A 23511-nucleotide genomic window follows, 5' to 3' on the forward strand; every position below is an offset into this window, starting at 1 on the left:
CACTGCCTTGTACACAAATATGTACCAGTGCTTAAGCCTTCTGGTATTCACTGTGTATTTATTCCTCGTGTCACTATTTCTCTCTATATGTTTTTTTATCTTTAACTGTGCATTGTTGGAAAATGATCCAGTAAGTAAGCATTTCACTGTTAGTCCACACCTGTTGTTTACAAAGCATGTGACAAAAAACATTTGATTTGATTTATTCTAGAAATAAAATCTGGTGCAGCTGAGAAAAGAAGGTAAAATCTCTCCCCCCCGGGATGTATTATTCTCCAGGCGTCAGACAGCTCAATACATAGCTCTTAAGACTGGCACTTTTCATAGCAGACGACTGGTCAGGCAAGCAGTATGTAGGGAGTGGTAAATGAGGAAATATTAGATAATAATCTAGATCATTTATTTGTTTCAAAGAGTTGGGTGCATAAACGCAGTCTAAGAGAACATGTTCTCCAAAAATAAACCCTGACATGAGAATGTATCAGCCCTCATGATCTTTAAATTTGACATTTTAGTCATTTAGGAAGTTAACTTTATTTATAATAAGGGTTACATGGAGAAAATTGGACCTCTCTGAAATAAAAATAGATGGCCCTCCCTTCAGTAAAATATATTTTACCTAAACCCTCCTTGAAAAGACAAGTGACCCTATCCTATACCCAAAATAATAATTTAAACAAAGTGTATAGCAGAGAACATGTCTACCATTTACCCTCACTTCTTGGATAGACCAGAGCCTTAGATATGCAGTTTAAGAAACTCTTCATCCATTAAGCATAACATGGCAACGCAGGCATTTTTAAGTGCACAGGCCTGCAGGCCAGACTGTTGTAAATTTGCAGACCACAGTGGACAAGAGATCTCCTTTATAGTAAAACCATTGCATGAATCTATCATCGTATTTGCAGGTCAGAGAATTTATTTTATTTTATAAATATTTCATGCAACTCTACGTCATTTTACATATTTTAAGAATGTTTAGTACCACACAAATTACCGAAATTACAGGCTAAGAATGGACAGAGATAGGCCTATGTGTTCATCTAATCTAATGCCAAATCAGTGTGTCTTGTTTGCAATGAAACTGTCTTTGTTTGCAAATAATTAAATCTGAGCATGGTACTTTCAAAAGTTAGGCCTGCCTTTCCACCCCAGAGTAGGCCTACCAACGCAGAAAAACATCAGCTTTAACTGTTTGCTACTCTTCTTCCATGGCTTAACCCTACGAGAGAAGGTCACAAGTGTTTACCTCAAAGCTGTCTGGGTTTAAACATCTTCTATTGTACAGAAAGTGAATAGCTTAATCAATTGATAGTTTCATAATTAGATTACTCTTTTTTTTACTATTTTCTACATTGTAGAATAATAATGAAGATATCAAAACTATGAAATAACACATATGGAATCATGTAATAACCAAGTAAGTGTTAAACAAATCAAAATGTATTTTATATTTGAGATTCTTCAAAGTAGCCAACCTTTGCCTTGATGAAAGCTTTGCACTCTTGGCATTCTCTCAATCAGCTTCATGAGGTAGTCACCTGGCTAAATTATGCTCTCTGGTGTATTTTGAACATTGAGAGCGGTCTCCTCCCGCCTATGACGAGTCACATTTTTTTATTATGCAGTTATTTGTTTTATTCTTTATTAATCACTTACCCAATCAAAGCAGGGTTCCCCAGTTACCCACGTGGGCCCCATACTTCCTCTCCTACCCCTTTATTTTGATTTGTTATACTGTAGTTCCAAGTGCTGAACAATTGTCCCTGGAAATAACTGGTTATTATACTGAACAAAAATGTAAACACAACATGCAAAAATGTCAATGATTTTACTGAGTAACAGTTCATATAAGGAAATCAGTCAATTGAAATAAATTCATTACACCATAATCTATGGATTTCACAACTAGGCAGTGGCGCAGCCATGGGTGGGCATAGGCCCAGACCCAGCCAATAAAAATTAGTTTCTCCCCACAAAAGGGCTTTATTACAGAGAAAAATACTGTTTCATCAGCTGTCCAGGTGGCTGGTCTCAGACGATCTCACAGGTGAAGAAGCCACATGTCGACGTCCTGGGTTGGCGTGGTTACACGTGGCCGGCAGTTTTGAGCTGGTTGGACATACTGATAAATTCTCATTGGAGGCAGCTTATAGTAGAGAAATTAACATTCAATTCTCTGGTGGATATTCCTGCAGGCAGCATGCCAATTACACACTCCCTCAAAGTTTGAGACATGTGTGGCATTGTGTTGTGTGACAAAACTGCACATTTTAGTGACCTTTTATTATCCCCACCACAAGGTGCACCTGTGTAATGATAATGCTGATTAATCCACTTCTTGCTATGCCACTCTTGTCAGGTGGATGGATTTGTTTGGCAAAGAAGAAATGCTCACTAATAGGCATGTAAAATCTGTAGACAAAATTTGAGAAATAAGCTTTTTGTGCATATCTAACATTTCTGGGATCTTTTATTTCAGCTCATGGACCATTTATATTTTTGTTCAGTGTAAATTGTTTTTGATTGCATTTGAAATGGTCCATTCTAAACTGAGTGTACCTAAAATCTATCAGTTGCAAAATAAACATATCTTTCGAAGGGTTATTGCTTGTGCTTCTAACTAGCATGAGTTTTACCCATCTTTCCTTAAGTATTACCCTGGTAAAGTGGGAGAAAATGCCACTTAAGTCCCCAGAGACCAGTCAGTCACTTGACTGACGTCTGTAAGTCAAAGTCCATTCTGACAGCCGTACAAAATGAAAAAGCAGTGGCACACTCACAAATATAACCAAGTTGTACAAGCCAATTGGTCTCAGCGAACAGCGATACAAAACAATAGCGTTACAGCAGTGAATCTCCTACAACTGTAATAAAGTCCATTTTGTGTCACTTGGCCTCAGTAGTGGAGGCTGTTGAGGGGAGAACAGCTCATAATAATGTCTGGAACGGCACAAATGGAATGGCATCAAACATCCCACCTATTCTGCTCCAGCCATTACCATCCATCCTCCCTAATTAAAAGGTGCCACCAACCTCCTGTGGTACTCAAAGTCATACACCAGTTGCGCTCCTACAAATAATCAAGTTGTACAAGTCCACTTTGTGCCAATTGGTGACAGCAGCACCTCAAACTTCTATTTTAATGTCTTTGAACTGAGGGTAATGATTACTAAACCAATGTAATGATGTAGTGGTGTTCCAGTTCTCCCTTATGGATGACAGCATACATTGAGCGCTTGGCCGTGACTGGAGAAGCCCCTCTCCAAGACAAAGGCTATTGTGTGTGCCGGTGACATCTCTCTGGGAAACCTTGAGGACCACAAACAAGAAAGTCTTTGCACCTTTTTGGACAACTGACATGTTCAGTTGAGGTCTACTGGCAATTAGACTTCATAACAATCCAGATTCAATGCTGAGAACCCCTGGAAGCATTTGTATATTATTTCATAAGCTCACAGGTGGATGGGCTTCAATGTGAATGAATGCTCAACAGAGCACTTCCATTTCATGTTCTTCACTGTCAAAAATGTTCCATTCAAGGACCGTCCATATATCCCAAAAATAATTATCCTCCTGGTAACACTGTACAAATATCTCAAAAATGTTTTGTTTATCGACTGCATTACTAAAACGTTTTCCAGTCCATAATTCATAGTCAATTCCATAACCTTTACCCACATCACTTCTGTAACCAAATATTTTATTGTCCTCTCCGCAAGCATCTCAACGGCATACCCTTTCCTCATAACTGAAACCCATCTTTTCTATTATAATTCCAAAATCCATCTCTAATCACTTTGCCAAAACATTCACGCATATCAAACATTCACCACTTTACAAGCAAAGCATATTTAAATTTTATGTCACCCGTTACCAAAACATACTTTTGTTAAGAGATGCTATCAATACTATATCCCATATATTCTTAATAAACCCACCTGAATCAAGTTAAATAAAAGCCCAATGTACATCTAAACAAACACCATCCAATTATATAAATATATTGATAATCAGGTTAGACAAAATGTACATAAAAAGAGGCACACAATAGTAATGACCAAAGTGAAAGGTCATTTGCCCTGAGACGAGAAGGAAATGGAATGAAGAGGGGATAGGACGGAATGTATTCGCCTCCATACAGAGACAATCTGTTATGACTCCCAATATACAGAGAATTCAGAAAGTATCCAGACCCCTTCCCTTCTTCCACATTGTTACGTTAGTCTTATTCTAAAATGTATTAAATCAATAAAAAAAATCCACATCTACACACAATACCTCATAATGACAAAGCAAAAAAAATTATTGTTTTTTTTAATTTATAAAAATTAGAAATACCTTATTTACATCACTTTTCAGATCCTTTGCTATGAGACTCGAAATTGAGCTCAACTGAATCCTGTTTCCATTGATCATCCTTGAGATGTTTCTACAACTTGATTGGAGTCCACCTGTGGTAAATTCAATTGATTGGACATGATTTGGAAAGGCACACACCTGTCTATATAAGGTCCCACAGTTGACAGTGCATGTCAGAGCAAAAACCAAGCCATGAGGTTGAAGGAATTGTCCGTAGAGCTCCGAGACAGGATTTTGTTGAGGCACAGATCTGGGGAAGGATACCAAAACATTTCTGCAGCATTGAAGGTCCAAGAATAGAGAGTGGCCTCCATCATTCTTAAATGGAAGAAATTTGGAACCACCAAGACTCTTCCTAAAGCTGGCCGCCTTGCCAAACTGAGCAATCGGGGGAGAAGAGCCTTGGTCAGGGAGGTGACCAAGAATTCGATGGTCACTTTGACAGACCTCTGTGAAGATGGGAGAACCTTCCAGAAGAACAACCATCTCTGCAGCACTCCACCAAATCAGGCCTTTATGGTAGTGGCCAGACGGATCGCACTCAGTTAAAAGGCACGACAGCCCTCTTGGAGTTTGCCAAAAGGCACCTAAAGACTCAGACCATGCGAAAAAAGATTCTCTGGTCTGATGAAACCAATATTGAACCATTTGGCCCGAATGCCAAGTGCCAAGGAAACCTGGTGCCATCCCTATGGTGAAGCATGGTGGTGGCAGCATCATGCTGTGCGAATGTTTTTCAGCAGCAGGGACTTGGAGACTAGTCAGGATCGAAGGAAAGATGAATGAAGCAAAGTACAGAGACATCCTTGATGAAAACCTGCTTGAGAACGCTCAGGACCTCAGACTGGGGCGAAGGTTCACCTTCCAACAGGACAACAACCCTAAGCACACAGCCAAGACAACGCAGAAGTGGCTTCGGGACAAGTATTTTAATGTCCTTGAGTGGCCCAGCAGAGCCTGGACTTGAAACCGATTGAACATCCCTGGAGAGAACTGAAACGCTCCCCATCCAAACGAACAGAGCTTGAGAGGATCTGCAGAGAAAAATAGGAGAAACTCCCCAAATACAGTTGTGCCAAGCTTGTAGCGTCATACCCAAGACGACATACCCAAATGTGCTTCTAAAGACCTGTTTTTGCTTTATCATTATGGGGCATTGTGTGTAGATTGATGAAGGGGAGGAAAAAACTATTTAATCCATTTTAGAACAAGGCTGTAACTTTACAAAATGTAGAAAAAGTCACAAGGTCTGAATACTTTCCAAATGCACTGTATCTGACTCTCATTGAGCTTTAAAAGGCTTCCTAGCCCTAGAAAAATGTAATAGCTTTTTAATGCTGATTAAAGGGATGCAGATTAGATTACTTTGGTGAACATCAGGAAATAAGTTGTGTTCAAGTTATACTTGGAATAAAAACAAACAAACATAGAATTAAAAACACTTCAGAGGACATGGTCATTTTCCAGTTAAGTAATTCATGAAATACCCAGATGATAAATAGAAAGTGCTTCAGTCACATTTGCCTTAGGCTAATGATTAAAGAGGAACTGACAACTTTGCAGAAACATTTGAGTAAGCATGGGTGTGGTGTGTACTGTCTATGAGTCACCTTTTTTAGAGCCCTCTTAAACCGCCTCTATTACTGTGGAATTGTAAACCAGGAGAGTTCAGGTAAACAATAAACACTGTAATAGACAGAAAATAGCATGACTCATTGGCTTACTTATTATGCAGGCCATGGCTGGGTAATGTGTGCATAGAAAACCTGTCTTCAATGACATGCATTTTCAGATGTGTTGTAGAGTTCCTGAGAACTAGACAAGGGAATGTCAGATGGAATGGAATGTAATATGCCACTCGGCGAAAGCCATGGCCCAAAGCTAATGCTTGTTTGAGAGTAGGGAGGTAATGTACATCTTGGGTCAAGCAAACAAGCATATAGTACGAGGATACTTTACTTTCACGTCCTCAAGTAGACTGATTTAGCTTGTATCTGCACAGCTCAGTGTTCTTTCAAATGCTTTTAGCAAAAAATACTAAACACTTTGGGGCGTCTAAGAACACTTTTACGACCACTTATTAGCCTTCTGGCAAATATGGTCAAGTAATAATTTGTTGACTGTTTAAAATGTCTCTTAAAAGTTTGTGGAAAAACAGTATAGCATCGATTTCCCTTGAGATATATCTGGCCACCCATTCTCTGTAAATTCAGGGACATAAATGTCCTAGACAAAACAAAAGACAAAACAGCTCACTCTAAAATACTATTACTCATTAGATCAAAGTAAACTGGTTAACTTTGGTTTGGCCGGACACACTGGATACAAGCGAGCGGTAGAACAGAAAAGGACTGAATAGGTCTTGGGTAGGCAACAGTGCTGCCTGCAGGTTCCTTGCTGCATAAAACCACAAGGGGAGGTCGCAGGAGGGGGGGCGCTTGCGTCGCTCTTTCCCCCTCAAAAGTCCCCGGGCGTCTCCACCTCAAACCGAAACCGCTTGGCGTGGGGCGAGTCCAAGGTGAAGTTCTCCTTGTCCTGTGGGTCCTCGGGTGGGGCGGCCCACTTGTTACCGCTGCCCCTCTGGCGGGGTGTACGTGGCGTGACGGGCTCGGTACTTGGGTACTGATGCCACAGCCAGGGGTGGGTCATGCAGTCGGCTGCACTGGACCTGTCCCTGTGTGGAGAGGGTGAAAACAACCAAGGTGAACACCAAGTGGTGAAAGTTCTAGCTGAATTTATATCTCACAAAACGCAAATATTTAAAATGAAAATGACAAAAAAGTATAGTAAGTACAAAAAATATTTTATTTTACATTTTCTGTATTGCTAAACACAATGTGACAACACTTCCTGTCAGTAGCAGTACTTCCCTTATGATTTGAATTCCCTGAACTTTAACTGGCCTGCAACATTCCCACTTACTCTGGTGTTTTGACCAGCAGCTTGCGGATGAAGTCGACGGCGAGCTCCGACACCCTGGAGAAGGCCTCTTGGCTGTAGTCCACATTGACTTGGGACACGTTCAGGTACGTCTCCTGTTTGTCGTCTCCTGCAAACGGAGACTCGCCTGTCACCAGCATGTAGGCTATCACCCCCACACTCCTGAGGAATAACACACCCAGAACACAGTTAGTACAAATGTGTCAGAGTACACACGCGCATTGACCTGCAAACACACACTTCACACAAGTGCCTCAGGCAGGCAGGCAGGCACGCACATACATATCTACCCACAGTCATTCAAGTTTATAGTGTTGATTGTGATGACTCACCACAAGTCAGTTGCCGTGGTGATAGGCTCGTAGTTTAGAATTTCTGGGGCTAAGGTATAACAAGGGAGAAAGAGGCCAGATCATTACATTGCAACATTGTTAGTGTAGAATGTCAGACTTAATTGCAACTGGTTTAGGGAATGTTGGACATAAGTTAAATGGACGTTGCCTTACCCACATACTCGGGCGTGCCCAAGATCTCTCGGAGCTCTCCGACTGTGCCCAGTTTGCGCGCCAGGCCAAAGTCCACAATCTTTATGTCCCCCAGCGGAGCCAGGCTGGTCAAGAGAATGTTCTGGGGCTGTAAGAAAGAGGGAAGAGTAGTCCAATAGGGTGACATAAGTTTGTGCAGGGTCATAATACAGCTGTATACAGCACAATCCTTTCTGCATGTGATCATGTTTACAGGGGAGAAGTGGGACGGCAGGTAGCCTAGCAGTTAAGGGCGTTGGGCCAGTAACCAAAAAGTCACTGGTTTGAATCCCCAAGCTGACTAGGTGAAAAATCTGTCATTGCGTCCTTGAGCAAGGCACTTAACCCTAACTGCTCCTGTAAGTCGTTCTGGTAAAATGTAAATATGCAGGTGGTGATGTAAAGATTATTAAAGGGAGCAAATAAAGTTGAGAAGTGTATTTTAGGTGTATGCACGTGTTTTTGTTGTATGCGTGTGTGCGCAGTGCACTTCTGTTTGTAAACTAGTCTGTGTGTGTGTGCATTAATAGGTGTGGAGGGACAGACCTTGAGGTCCAGGTGCACCACGCTGGTCTGGTGGAGAAGGTGGACGCCCTCCAGCATCTGTCTGATCAGCCGTGTGACCTGGCCCTCTGGGAGCAGCTCATCACAGTCACAGTAGTCAAAGATCTCACCCCCCGCCGCACTGTGAAACACGGTAGTCAGTACTGTCACAGTGTCTAACGCTAAATATCATCAATTGTTGCATTCTTACATCCATAAAACCTAGGTGGTTTTGGCTCTGATGAGCGCATAAGTCTGTTTCATATCATTTCAGGTTTGGCAACAGATAATTGTCTATTTCTAAATGGAATAGACTATCCCTTTCAGAGTTTACAAGGCACTCTGCTTTCGTGGAAGGATTAGTAAGGCTTTCTTCAAAACTCAATGAAACAAATAGGGAAGGTTGAAACGTTTCTATTCGAGTTGGCTCTCAGAATACACAAGAGTGCCACGGGTGGAGTTTAGGAACAACAGAACTTTCCAACCTAAGAACAGAATGTGGATTGAATTCTTTATCTCCAATCTGCATTCTAGTTTCTGTTTTGCTGGATTCAGAGTAAAAGGTGTACTCGTTCCAATGAAGTTCAAAGCGAAATCACTAGGGATTGTTAATGGTTAACTGGTTAGCCTCTGAAAATATATCTGGTCATGGTTAACAGTCTATAGGTTCATTTGTAAAATTAAATTGGCACGTGTTTGTCAGTCGTCAAGTATAGGGCTGTTGCGGTGACTGCAGGGCTGGGCAATCTATCAAATGAATGTCTTTGCACGATATTCCAAATGCCTGTATTGCACGAATCAAGGTTTTGTTATTTTTCATGTTTATTTCCGCTTGTTCTGGCGTTGTATTTTTAGTCTCCTTCGCTCCTTAGCTATGTGCACCTTCCCATTTACACCAGAGATCTGTGTATCCATCTCGTCATTATACACGTCTCCGCCCTAACAATGGGAATCATTGTCCCAAAGGCAGGCGACAAGCTAAGGTCCAAAATAAGCCCATACTGTAGAAACGCATTGGCCTTATTTTGGACAGATTTCAGCAAGAGTGAAACCTCTCGGTTTGCCTCTTCCTCTATGGTTTACACACACACCCTGAACCCCTCCCCCTACCTCTTTCACCAACACAGTTGAGAGAGAGATCACATCATCTCTAAAAAGCTGTTTCAACTCGCTATTTGCATTTGAGGTTTGGTCCAACAGAATCGGTCACATGGACACAAACACAATGAGACATTATTTTAGTGTAATAAAGCAGAAGTTAAAAAGGGTATCGTTATGAAAGTTGTCTCAACTACTCAAATTGCGTGGAGAGTAGTGACTAAAATGAGAGTATCAATGAATATTGATGCTGGAAAATGAATGCTCAGTTTGTTGCACTGCATTAGGGTACCAAATAACGTTATACTAGCTGTCAAGTCTGTTTTATAAATGTGCAATAAGCATAAAACACAATTATATAAAGGAATTGGCAACTCGTTCTCATTCTAAGAATTAAGGTAGGCCACTTGATTTCAACATCTGAACAGAGTGTACAGGCTAACATGCTTTTCAAACAGTTGGAGACAGACAGTAGGGTATGTTCATAACAATTCAACTGTTCAAGTAGATCCAAGTTGGCTAAACTTGAAATACAAAAGATTAGCTGGCTAATCACTAGCAAGTTGGCTTGAGACATTGTTGATGAGACCTGTGTTAATTTCCAAAGTTTAATGCCTGCTACAAGAAGTTATCATTAGTGAATGTGCATTATGCATGATTCTAGTTACATTTGTGACAAAAAAGGGGCATTTTCATAGACCGACTTGAAAGCCAGAAAGTGATTATTACAAAATAAAAAAAAAGCAGGTTAAACTATTTTGACACAATAATTAAATTATTGGGACTAATGGTTGTGGATGGCTTATATTTAGGTACAACTTCACAAGCCCTGCATTCATTAGATTATTGCTGACTGATTCAAATGCAGTGTGGTTGACCTTTAAATTGTACAATGTTTATTTAGAGAAAATATATTTTTTTAAGTTTGGACACCTCATTCCAGGGTTTTTCTATATTTTTTTTAAACTATTTTCTACATTTTAGAATAATAGCGAAGACATCAAAACTATGAAATAACATATAGAATCATGTAGTAACCAAAAAAAGTGTTAAACAAATCGAAATATATTTTATATGTAGCCACCCTTTGCCAGCTTTGCACACTCTTAGCATGCGCTCAACTAGCTTCACCTGGAATGCTTTTCCAACAGTCTTGAAAGAGTTCCCACATACGCTGAGCACTTGATGGCTGCTTTTTCTTCACTCTGCGGTACAACTCATCCAAAACCATCTCAATTGGGTTTAGGTCGGGTGATTGTGGAGGCCAGGTCATCTGATGCATCACTCAGCCTGGAGGTGTGTTGGGTCATTGTCCTGTTAAAATACAAATGATCGTCCCCCTAACCGCAAACTAGATGGGATGGCGTATCGCTGCAGAATGCTGTGGTAGTCATGCTGGTTAAGCATGCCTTGAATTCTAAAAAAATTACAGACAGTGTCACCAGCAAAGCACTCCCACACCATCACACGTCCTCCTCCATGCTTCACGGTTGGAACGACATATGCAGAGATCATCTGTTCACCTACTACGCGTCTCAAAGACACGGCAGTTGGAACCAAAAATATCAAATTCGGACTCAGACCAAAAGGACCGATTTCCACTGGTCTAATGTCCATTGTTCTTGTTTCTTGGCCCAAGCAAGTGTGTTCTTCTTATTGGTGCCCGTTAGAAGTGGTTTCTTTGCAGCAATTCGGCCATGAAGGCCTGATTCATGCAGTCTCCTCTGAAAAGTTGATGTTGAGATGTGTCTGTTACTTTAACTCTGAATAATATATTTGGGCTGCAATTCTGAGGCTGGTAACTCGAATGAACTTATCCTCTGCAGCAGAGGCAACACTGGGTCTTCCTTTCCTGTGGCAGTCCTCATGAGTTTCATCATAGCGCTTGATGGTTTTTGTGACTGCACTTGAAGAAATTTTCCAGATTGACTGAACTTCATGCCTTAATGTTATGATGGACTGTGGTTTCTCATTGCATATTTGAGCAGTTCATGCCATAATATAGACTTGGTCTTTTACCAAAAAGGGCTATCTTCTGTATACCACCCTACCTTGGTCACAACACAACTGATTGGCTCAAACTTTTAACAAGGAAGACCTGGTAATTGAAATGCATTCCAGGTGACTACCTTACAAAGTTGGATGAGAGAATGCCAACAGTGTGCAAAGCTGTCATCAAGGCAAAGGGTGGCTACTTTGAAGAATCTGAAGAATCTACATTTTTCATTTGTTTAACAACTTTTTGGTTACTACATGATTCCATGTGTGTTATTTCATACAGTGGCTTGCAAAAGTATTCATCCCCCTCTGCGTTTTTCCTATTTTGTTGCATTACAACCTGTAATTTAAATAGATTTTTATTTGAATTTCATGTAATGGACATACACAAAATAGTCCAAACTGGTAAAGTGAAATTAAAGATTTTTTTTTTTTATTATTCTAAAAAAATAAACAGAAAAGTGGTGCGTGCATATGTATTCACCCCTTTGTTATGAAGTCCCTAAATAAGATCTGATGCAACAAATTTCCTTTAGAAGTCACATAATTAGTTAAATGAAGTCCACCTACGTGCAATCAAAGTGTCACATGATCTCAGTAATATACAGTGGGGAGAAAAAGTATTTGATACACTGCCGATTTTGCAGGTTTTCCTACTTACAAAGCATGTAGAGGTCTGTCATTTTTATCATAGGTACACTTCAACTGTGAGAGATAATCTAAAACAAAAATCCAGAAAATCACATTGTATGATTTTTAAGTAATTAATTTGCATTTTATTGCATGACATAAGTATTTGATACATCAGAAAAGCAGAACTTAATATTTGGTACAGAAACCTTTGTTTGCAATTACAGAGATCATATGTTTCCTGTAGTTCTTGACCAGGTTTGCACACACTGCAGCAGGGATTTTGGCCCACTCCTCCATACAGACCTTCTCCAGATCCTTCAGGTTTCGGTGCTGTCGCTGGGCAATATGGACTTTCAGCTCCCTCCAAAGATTTTCTATTGGGTTCAGGTCTGGAGACTGGCTAGGCCACTCCAGGACCTTGAGATGCTTCTTACGGAGCCACTCCTTAGTTGCCCTGGCTGTGTGTTTCGGGTCGTTGTCATGCTGGAAGACCCAGCCACGACCCATCTTCAATGCTCTTACTGAGGGAAGGAGGTTGTTGGCCAAGATCTCACGATACATGGCCCCATCCATCCTCCCCTCAATACGGTGCAGTCGTCCTGTCCCCTTTGCAGAAAAGCATCCACAAAGAATGATGTTTCCACCTCCATGCTTCAAGGTTGGGATGGTGGTCTTGGGGTTGTACTCATCCTTCTTCTTCCTCCAAACACAGCGAGTGGAGTTTAGACCAAAAAGCTCTATTTTTGTCTCATCAGACCACATGACCTTCTCCCTTTCCTCCTCTGGATCATCCAGATGGTCATTGGCAAACTTCAGACGGGCCTGGACATGCGCTGGCTTGAGCAGGGGGACCCTGCGTGCGCTGCAGGATTTTAATCCATGACAGCGTAGTGTGTTACTAATGGTTTTCTTTGAGACTGTGGTCCCAGCTCTTTTCAGGTCATTGACCAGGTCCTGCCGTGTAGTTCTGGGCTGATCCCTCACCTTCCTCATGATCATTGATGCCCCACGAGGTGAGATCTTGCATGGAGCCCCAGACCGAGGGTGATTGACCGTCATCTTGAACTTCTTCCATTTTCTAATAATTGCACCAACAGTTGTTGCCTTCCCATCAAGCTGCTTGCCTATTGTCCTATAGCCCATCCCAGCCTTGTGCAGGTCTACAATTTCACCCCTGATGTCCTTACACAGCTCTCTGGTCTTGGCCATTGTGGAGAGGTTGGAGTCTGTTTGAATGTGTGGACAGGTGTCTTTTATACAGGTAACGAGTTCAAACAGGTGCAGTTAATACAGTTAATGAGTGGAGAACAGGAGGGCTTTTAAAGAAAAAATAACAGGTCTGTGAGAGCCGGAATTCTTACTGGTTGGTAGGTGATCAAATACTTATGTCATGCAATAAAATGCAAATTAATTACTTAAAAATCATACAATGTGATTTTCTGGATTTTTGTTTTAGATTCGTCTCTCACAGTTGAAGTGTACCTATGATAAAAATTACAGACCTCTACATGCTTTGTAAGTAGGAAAACCTGCAAAATCGGAAGTGTGTCAAATTTCCCAGACTTGAATCCAATTGAGAATCTGTGGTATGATTAAAAAATTGCTGTACACCAGCAGGACCCATCCAACTTGAAGGACCTGGAGCAGTTTTGCCTTGAGGAATGGGCAAACATTCCAGTGGCTAGATGTGCTAAGCTTATAGAGACACAGCTGCAAGTCTCTTGGGGTATAATTGCTGCAAAAGGTGGCTCTACAAAGTATTGCCTTTGAGGGGGTGAATAGGTATGCACGCTTAATTGGTTTCTTTGGTTTTATTTCTTGTTTGTTTCACCCAAAAATATTTTGCATCTTCAAAGTGGTAGGCATGTTGTGTAAATCAAATGATACAACCCCCCCCCCAAAAAAATCTATTTTAATTCCAGGTTGTAAGGCAACAAAATAGGAAAAATGCCAAGGGGGGTGAATACTTTCGCAAGCCACTTTAGTTTTGATGTCTTCACTATTATTCTACAATGTAGTAAATGGTCCAATTTTAATATATTATGTTTTTTAAACCGGGAATGAGTAGGTGTATCCAAACATTTGAATGATAGTGTATATGATGAAGAGATATGGCCATATCGCTCAGCCCTAGGTGGCTGTACTAGCGCCACACCGGCAGTCATGAGTCATGACTGCAGTAAAATTCCACATGACCGTTGAGCCACGGTAATCTCCTTTTATGCACTCTGGACTAGAGGTCGACCGATTATCATTATTCAACGCCGATACCGATTAAATCGGACGATTTTTATATATATATATATATAATAATGACAATTACAACGATACTGAATGAACACTTAATTTAACTTAATACATCAATAAAATCTATTTAGTCTCAAATAATGAAACATGTTCAATTTGGCTTAAATAATGCAAAAACAAAGCGTTGGAGAAGAAAGTAAAAGTGCAATATTTGCCATGTAAAAAAGCTAATGTTTAAGTTCCTTGCTCAGAACATATGAAAGCTGGTGGTTCCTTTTAACATGAGTCTTCAATATTCCCAGGCAAGAAGTTTTAGGTTGTAGTTATTACAGGAATTATAGGACTATTTCTCTCTATACCATTTGTATTTCATACACCTTTGACTATTGGATGTTCTTATAGGCACTATAGTATTGCCAGCCTAATATCGGGCGTTGATAGGCTTGAAGTCATAAACAGCGCAATGCTTGAAGCACAGCGAAGAGCTGCTGGCAAACGCAGGAAAGTGCTGTTTGAATGAATGCTTACGAGCCTGCTGCTGCCTACCACCGCTTAGTCAGACTGCTCTATCAAATAATAGACTTAATTATAATATAACACAGAAATACGAGCCTTAGGTAATTAATATGGTAAAATGCAGACACTATCATTTCGAAGAAAAAAGTTTATTCTTTCAGTGAAATACGGAACTGTTCCGTATTTTATCTAACGGCTGGCATCCCTAAGTCTAAATATTGCTGTTACATTGCACAACCTTCAACGTTATAACATATATAACACATAACATATATAACACATATATATATATATATATATATATAAAACCAGTTCATTTATTTAAGTCAGTTACGAACAAATTCTTATTTACAATGACAGCCTACCCCGGCCAAACCTTAACACAGATGACGCTGGGCCAATTGTGCGCCGCCCTATGGGCCTCCCAATCATGGTGGGTTGTGATACCCTGGTTCGATTCCAGGCTGTATCTAAGGCACTGGATCGGGAGCCCCAACTGTAGGCTAGGCCTAATAGATTAGTTAATAAAATGTAATAAAAAAAGTAATTTCCCCCCTCCCCCTTCTCTCAGCTCACTCTTGCACCTTGCTCCAGTTGTAGCCAGTCACTAGGCTACCTCAGATGCCAACCTATGTCAGAAGGATAAATGATGAAGCCTTTGATGGAGGAATTGCAACGTCTTGCTCCAGCCAAGGACCATCACTAACATTAGAGCCAAGGAAAGAGCAATGTTTTAGCTAAATATGATAGAGTTGTCTTTGACAATGAAGGAATCAAGTTCACCACATGACCAAAAGTATGTGGACATCTGCTCATCGAACATCATTCCAAAAATCATGGGCATTAATATGGAGTTGGACCCCCCCCTTTTACTGCAATAACAGCCTTCACGCTTTTGGTAAGGCTTTTCACTAGATGTTGGAACATTGCTGCAGGGACTTGCTTCCATTCAGCCACAAGAGTATTAGTGAGGTCGGCCACAGGAAATGGCCATTCCCGAACTGTTGCCACAAAGTTGGAAGCACAGAATTGTCTGGAATGTCATTGTATGCTCTAGCATTAACATTTCTCTTCACTGAAACTAAGAAGTCTAGCTTGAACCATGAAAAACAGCCCCAGACCATTATTCCTCTTCCACTAAACTTTACAGATGGCACTATGCATTGGGGCAGGTAGAGTCCTCCTGGCATCCGCCAAACCCAGATCCGTCCGTCGGACTGCCAGATGGTGAAGCGTGATTCGTCACTCCAGAAAACGTGTTTCCACTGCTCCAGAGTCCAACGGTGGCGAGCTATACACCACTCCAGCCGACACTTGGCATAGTGATCTTAGGCTTGTGTGTGGCTGCTCGGCCATGGAAACCCATTTCATGAAGCTCCCGACGAACACTTCTTGTGCCGACCTTGCTTCCAGAGGCAGTTTGGAACTTGGTAGTGAGTGTTGCAACCAAGAACAGGCGATTTGTATGCGCTGCGCACTTCAGCACTGAGCGGTCCCTTTCTGTGAGCTTGTGTGGCCTACCTCTTCGCGGCTGAGCCGTTGTTGTTCCTAGACGTTTCCACTTGACAGCACTTACAGTTGACCGGGGCAGCTTAAGCAGGGCAGAAATTTGACGAACTGACTTGTTGGAAAGGTGGCGTCCTATAACGGTGCCACGTTGAAAGTCACTGAGCTCTTCAGTAAGGCCATTCTACTGCCCATGTTTTCTATGGAGATTGCATGGCTGTGTGCTCAATTTTATACACCTGTCAGCAACAGATGTGGCTGAAATAGCTGAATCCACTAATTTGAAGGGGTGTCCACATATGTTGTATGTACATGGCATGTAAAAAAATAATGCTGTGGTTTAATCAAATAGGCTACCAATCGGAGAGCTGGACAAGCAGCCTGAAGCTCTACTCCTAACAAGTTTTACCTTCAAACCCAATTGTTTGCGTATTTAACTAAACCCGTGCCATCTGAGGTGAAGAGTGATATATAAATAGATTGACTTATGCAGTACTGACGCTCAGGTTAATTTGATGTTTTATGTTCAAGTTGTAAATGTTAATGTGTTGTAAATGTTCATATGGTGTACAGTGCTCAGCTGTAGGCTACAGTTCTATGAAGGTGCTGAGCAGACCATACTGCTGGGGTCTGTCCTCATCCTCCAAGCTTAATCATCTACATTTAGGTCATTTAGAATACGGTCTTAACCAGATCGACTTAGGCCTACAGTCAGTGCAGGTAAGACAACTACATATCACTGTCGCATATGGAATTACTGAAATTATTTTTAATACTTCCAAAACAAATAATAGCCTACATATTTCTGGTGCAAAAATGAGCACGGGACGGGAGTGATTTTTAAATCGGGAAGGGACAGGAAAGTTCTGAGGTTATAGAACTGTTGCAGGATCAGGACAGTACAGCAAAATAATTAACATGACAAGATGGGACAGGAATTACTTTCACTCCCTGACATGTATTTTTTCACCTGCCCATTTGATAACGGGCTATTCTAAATCGAAACTATGTTTACATATTAGTAAAGACAAGATTAAATTGAGAATATTCTGATCAGTGAAAATATGATAACTTCATGAGAGAACAGCTGTGCAGCCTGAGGCAAGGAACAGAGTGCAAGCTTTTTTGTTGCTACTTTCTCAAATCATCAACAGCCTATAGTTGTACCATGCTGTTTGATTTAGAAGACATTCTAAGGTTTATATAATTCACAACTAAAGTTACAAATAACTCTCAGTCTAGCATATAGGACCTGTTTCAAATGATAACTTTTACGCTCAACACAGCGACTTCATATGTGCAACCACTCTGTAATGGGAAAAATATATTTATATTTTCTTCAGCTAAGTTCAGTTATATTTCTCTTTTTATATTAAGCATATCTTGTCTGCTAAATGAACAAGCCTACAGCCTATGGCATGGAGCATAGCCAGATAACATTAGCCTACAGTAGGCCAACTCATATTCTGTTCTTCTGAAATACATGAGCTTCCTATCACGTTTCTTTTGAACTGACTAAAATAAATAATGGATTGATTGTGATGGTGTAAATTAAATTGATTTTTTATAATTGTTTTTTTTAATGTAGATGTTCAAAAGGAGTGCATCAGCAGCTTGTATGTGCAGAGGCCTGGAGATGCTAAACATGTTTACGTTAATAAATGGTCAATTACTGTGAGACCAGCATTCTTTTGCATGACAATAACAGGCTGACAATTTCATGACCGCCACAGCCCTAGTCATGCATCTTATTTATTACACTCGCACAGCGTACAGAGCCTAGTTTGAGGAGCGGAATAGCCTATCACCTCTCAGACTGCGCGAGGGCACCTCCTGAAAAAGCTGGTACTGGAGTGAAACGTGCTTTTTTAAACCCAGTCATTGCGCAATAAATAACGATTCTAAATGCAATCGCTATTAAACTCTTGATGACCACGACTAAAAAGCGATACTACTTTTATTTCTCAATCTCAACTCGTAATTCAAGAGCACCTCACATTCCCATTCGAGTGCATAGGCTATAGTCAACGGTAGGCAGGCTATCAGTGTGTCACCCACCACTTTGCAAGCTTGAGGCAGTATAATTGTTTGAAACCTGAACGTTTTACTTGACTTCAAATAAGGAGCAATGTCATACATTGCTTCAAAGTAGACTAGCCAAAATCCTACCATAGAAACCCGGAGGACATTTTTATAAAGACTTCCTCATTCCATTAGTGGCAGGTAGCCTAGTGGTTAGAGCAGTAACCAAAAGGTTGCTGGTTTGAATCCCCGAGCTGACATGGTAAAAATCTGTCGTTCTTCCCCTGAACAAGGCAGTTAACCCACTGTTCTCTGGTAGGCCGTCATAAATAGAAGGAAAAAAATGTATTACCGATAATTTCTCTACTGTTTTATTGGTTTTTATATGAACTTTCTTTTGCTGTCCAGAAGCCTAGCAACCCATCCTAGTTGTTGGTATTAGATTCCCCATCCTTTAGGTTCTAACAGAGATTTTTAGCTGTCATATATGGAACTGCTCGCATTAGGTGCACTGTTAAGAACTGTGTTTTTCCGCGAATTGCATTTTGGCAAATATTTGAAAATTGTGTTTTATTAACTGTTTCATTACAGGGATTGCATGCTCAATCATAGGATATAGCCTTTTGACTGTAAAACGATAGGCTTGCTATTGTTGAATGTTTCCATTAAGCTCTTAATGAAAAATGTCCGTTCCTGGTATGCATGCATAGCATTTTCTGTTGGTCACGTCACTTTAGTCTTGTAAAAAAATATAACCATTTGTTGACCCGGTTAATGAGTGGGGGTTAGTCAGAAGCAAAATTTGCCTAAATTTGCATCCATAGCAATCACACATTATACGGTCTCAGTTATATGATAGGCTATTTAAAATCTTAACAATTTATCATCTGTCCTGTACAATGGATAGGTTTATATATCTATTTAAAAAAATATATATATTAAACATACATGCGTTAAGGAGTTCACAGATGTAGTGGAGGAAGCTGATGGCGGTGTGAAGTGGATGTTGTGGGAACAATAAACATTTCAAATGTTACTGATTGAACTGATTGCACTGAGTGCAATAAAAAATTAAAAAGTTGCCAAAAACAACTCACTATTCCAGCAGCAGGATGATGTCGTGGTCTGTCTCGTAGGCAGCTTGCAGGTTGACCACACGAGGGTTGTTGCGGGCCGCCTCCAGCACGGCCATCTCGTGCACCACCTCGGCCCGGCAGTCTCGGCCCTGCCGCCGCTTCCGCAGGAACTTGGCGGCGAACACCTTTCCCGTGGCCTTCTCCATGCACCGCTTCACCACTGCAAATTTCCCCCTGGCACCAAGGACAGAGCGAGGGAGGGCTGAGTAATTTTTTAATCACACACTATCTGGGTCATTTTAGTCTTCTCTGAAGGAGACAACATTGTTACCATTTGTACATCAGTTCATACAGTACCAGTCAAAAGTTTGAACACACCTACTCATTCGGGTTCTTTATTTTTACTATTTTCTACTCATTCAGGTTCTTTATTTTTACTATTTTCTACATTGTTGAATAAAAGAATACATCAAAACTATGAAATAACAAGTGGAATCATGTAGTAACCAAAAAGTGTTAAACAAATCAAAATATATTTTAGATTCTTCAAAATAGCCACCCTTTGCCTTGATGACAGCTTTGCACACGTGGCATTCTCCCAACCAGCTTCCCATGGAATGCTAATCCAACAGTTTTGAAGGACTTCCCACATATACTGAGCTTTAAAAGTTATTGAAATATTATGGATTGAATGACCTTCATGTCTTAAAGTAATGATGGACTGTCGTTTCTCTTTGCTTATTTGAGGTATTCTTGCCATAATATGGACTTGGTCTTTTACCAAATAGGGCTATCCGCTGTGTACCACCCCTACCTTGTCACAACATAACTGATTGGCTAAAATGCATTAAGGAAAGAATTTCCACAAATTAACTTTTACCAAGGCACACCTGTTAATTGAAACACACTCCAGGTGACTAACGCACAAAGCTGGTTGAGAGAATGCCAAGAGTGTGCAAAGCTATCATCAAGGAAAAGGGAGGCTACTTTGAAGAATTTCATATATAATATATTTTGATTTGTTTAACACTTTTTTGGTTATTACATATGTGTTATTTCATAGTTTTGATGTCTTCACTATTATTCTAAAATGTACAAAAAGTAAAAATAAACAAAAACCCTGTAATGAGTAAGTGTGTCCAAACTTTTGACTGGTACTGTATGTAAATGTAAAATGTACATTTAGGTCATTTAGCAGACGCTCTTGACCAAAGTTTTAGTGGCCCTCCTGTTGACAGCGGAGAGGAAATGTTACAGTTTTAAAGCAAGTTTTCTGTATTTTACACATTTTCCATTGGGCGGAGAGAACATTTAACAATTTTATAACAAATTTCCTGCAATTCTACTCATTTCGCCATGTGGTAGTGGAAAATTAGCTGTTTTATAACGAATTTCCTGCAATTCTACACCTTTTGCCATAGGGTAGAGAGATACGTTTGCCGTTTTTAATATATCTGAGCGAGGCTGACTAACAAAGTCAAGGGGGGGTCCTGCGGTCGGTAATAAAACCATGATAACAGATCTTTGTTTGGGCACAAATTCTTAATGTAGCCAATGTTTCCCTTAAAAACTTTGCCAACAACACCAAGAAAACAGTTAAAGTCTGGTTTTCACATGCCCTTGCTTCCTTCCTCCTGAATTGCACTAGCAAGGTTGGGGACACCAGCGATGCGACATACCCTAATGGGTCCTTTATAATAGGCAACAAAGGTTAGGTTTGGCTCATGTAGAGCACTTATAGCCACATCGCTTACAAAAAGGACAATGAGGTAATCGTGTGAAAACGGAACAAAAAATGTCCACCAAGGTTGCATTTTCATGAAATTTCATAAAACGAAATGATCTTGTGAGAAATGCCTTTCCACAAATCTATTTGTAGACTTGCCTATTAGGTGCAATTTCTAACATTTAGCCATTCCAACCATAAAAACTCACGGTACACCAAATCTATCTGATACACAATCTTAGATGTAGCCTTGCTAGCTTTATTGTAGGTAGGCATTTACAGTTGGTAAACAAAGTTCAAGCATCAATGTAGTTAAAAAGTCTTAACTGTTAGTCAACTCCTATAGCTAACTAACGTTACACTGAGATTATCAGAGGTGCCATGTTATAGCTAATTTTAAGGATAACGTTAGTTCTAATCATATTTGACGCGTTAGTTAGTCAGCAGTATATTGTGATGTATCGCTCTATAATCCAAGAGGCCAGTGATGCATCAGAAGGTCAAGATGGAGTCAGAAGGAGGTCAAGATGTGAGAAGAAAATGAAGGAATTAGAAAGTTTGAAAGGGGGACATCGTAACTTTAGCATTGGCTCACCTGCCCAACTCGCCGGTGATTTCGTACATACTGTCCATCGGTTCCGTATTGATAAGGGTTTGAATTTCTCCAAGTAACCCATTAGGTCCATTGCGGTTGTCAAGCCGCCTCCGAGACATCGTTGTTGTTAGCCTGACTGTGGGAATAAATTAGCGCCTGTTAAGGCCGTTGACTAGCTAGCGAAATGTGTTTAGTGCTAAACCAGTTAAGGTTAGTTGGCAGTTTTATAGCTAACTAGCGTTTACTAACTAGCTGGATAAATGTACTAATATTAGCTGGATAACGTTACATAGCTACTAGCTAAATAACTAAGTTCGCTAGTTTGAAATGTTTTAGATGTAGAGAACTTGTTAGCTAGTTGGAGAAAAGCTAGTTAACGTTAGTTACTTGTTTGACAGACAGGTCAAGAAGAACAACGGTTAACGTCAGCTACTGTACTGCAGCTAACTAAACAAACAACACTAATACGTAAGCTAGACAGCGAATTACGTCACTCACGAATCGGCACTTGTGGGGTTGATTGACAAACGTGCCGAAACTGTCCCTTGGGACATTGTTGAGTTATTAGCGACTTTAGTGCCTAGTATCCTAACAACTGCCTAAAATCCTTCCACTCGTCGATGTGCGCAAAAAGTCTTCTAATTTTACTACCAATCACCTGTCCACAGGTTTGATATTTGCCGCCTCGTTATGCGCACGCGCGAGGTGTCTACAGCTTCTTCTTTGCTATCGTGGCGTTCGCACAATTTCTTTGTGCATGCCGCCTCCTGCTGTGAGGTATGGAAGGCCTAGAGTTTCAAGTCGTCTTACCCGGAACACGTCTTAACACTTGTTATTATAATTTTTCACTTGCTTTTTTCAAGTGTCAAATGTCATTTTTTTATACACGCGATTTTTGTTCACCTGTACAGTTTGTTTACAGGTGATTTGAACGCTTGTTATGGGCATTTTTATATGGAAGGCCAAGAGTTTCAAATCGTCATGATTTGAACGCTTGTTGTGGGCATTTTTACAGGCGTTCATTACACCTGCATTTACAGGTGATTCGAATGTTTGAATGTTGCACTTTCAGACGCATGCAATTGTGCCAGGCATTTTTACACGCGTTCATTACACCTGCATTTACAAGGTGATTGGAACTTTTGAATATTGTGCTTTCATACGCATGAAATTGTGCCACTGCACACGTTCTGAACGCCTGTGTAGTAACGGGTACGTTCCATGTGTCTCAAAGTACCCCATTGTAGCCCTCACACCTCAATTTTCGTGAGTTTGACTTTGTTTTGACTTCCAGCCTTTTGCGATTAATCGCTTACTCAGGGAGATGTTTCTAAATATGGATCAAATTGTTAAAATTAGTCAAGGCGTTGGTGAGAAAAATGGAGGAATAAATTAAAACCACTTTTTCCACATGGCATTACAACTACAAAGCTGACGCTGGGTAGCTCACTTATTTTAATTGAAATAGCAAGGCTAGTTAGATAGCTCGCAATAGTATTGTAACGACCCTGGGTTTATAAGCGGAAATCGAATCTGCTGCACCAGCATGCTTTTGCAACAAACTATTAGAAACGGTGCTAATTTCATTCAACATTTTAAAAAGGGTCATTCTGAACAGCAGCATCTTCCTAACAAGAATTTAGACCAGTTGAGAATTCAACAGAATTCAGTCTTGTTCATGATCGGTACAACATGAGACAAATAGCAAGCCATGGTATATCAGAC

At 40.5% G+C, this 23511-nt stretch overlaps 1 protein-coding gene across 1 annotated transcript; it reads right to left on the reverse strand.

Moving 5' to 3' along the window:
- Nucleotides 1-5677: 5677 nt before the first annotated feature.
- stk17b (serine/threonine kinase 17b (apoptosis-inducing)) lies at nucleotides 5678-22402 on the reverse strand. The gene is made up of 8 exons (XM_071356043.1): nucleotides 22285-22402; nucleotides 21787-21922; nucleotides 19487-19699; nucleotides 8373-8511; nucleotides 7809-7935; nucleotides 7635-7683; nucleotides 7285-7464; nucleotides 5678-7036 (listed from the first exon to the last, which is right to left on the reverse strand). The coding sequence occupies exons 2-8, from the start codon at nucleotides 21903-21905 to the stop codon at nucleotides 6820-6822; spliced, it is 1044 nt and encodes a 347-aa protein (XP_071212144.1). The 5' UTR covers nucleotides 21906-21922; nucleotides 22285-22402; the 3' UTR covers nucleotides 5678-6819.
- Nucleotides 22403-23511: the final 1109 nt, after the last annotated feature.

The sequence above is a fragment of the Salvelinus alpinus genome, chromosome 20 (assembly GCF_045679555.1).
Source record: "Salvelinus alpinus chromosome 20, SLU_Salpinus.1, whole genome shotgun sequence".
In the NCBI taxonomy this organism is placed as follows: domain Eukaryota; kingdom Metazoa; phylum Chordata; class Actinopteri; order Salmoniformes; family Salmonidae; genus Salvelinus; species Salvelinus alpinus.

Coding starts and splice junctions, on each gene's coding strand:
- stk17b (XM_071356043.1), bottom strand. CDS start 21,905: ATGTCTCGGAGGCGGCTTGACAACCGCAATGGACCTAATGGGTTACTT. Junction 8,512..19,486: donor ATCATCCTGCTGCTGGAATA/GTGAGTTGTTTT, acceptor CGTGTTTCACAG/TGCGGCGGGGGGTGAGATCT. Junction 7,936..8,372: donor TGGTGCACCTGGACCTCAAG/GTCTGTCCCTCC, acceptor TCTTTCTTACAG/CCCCAGAACATTCTCTTGAC.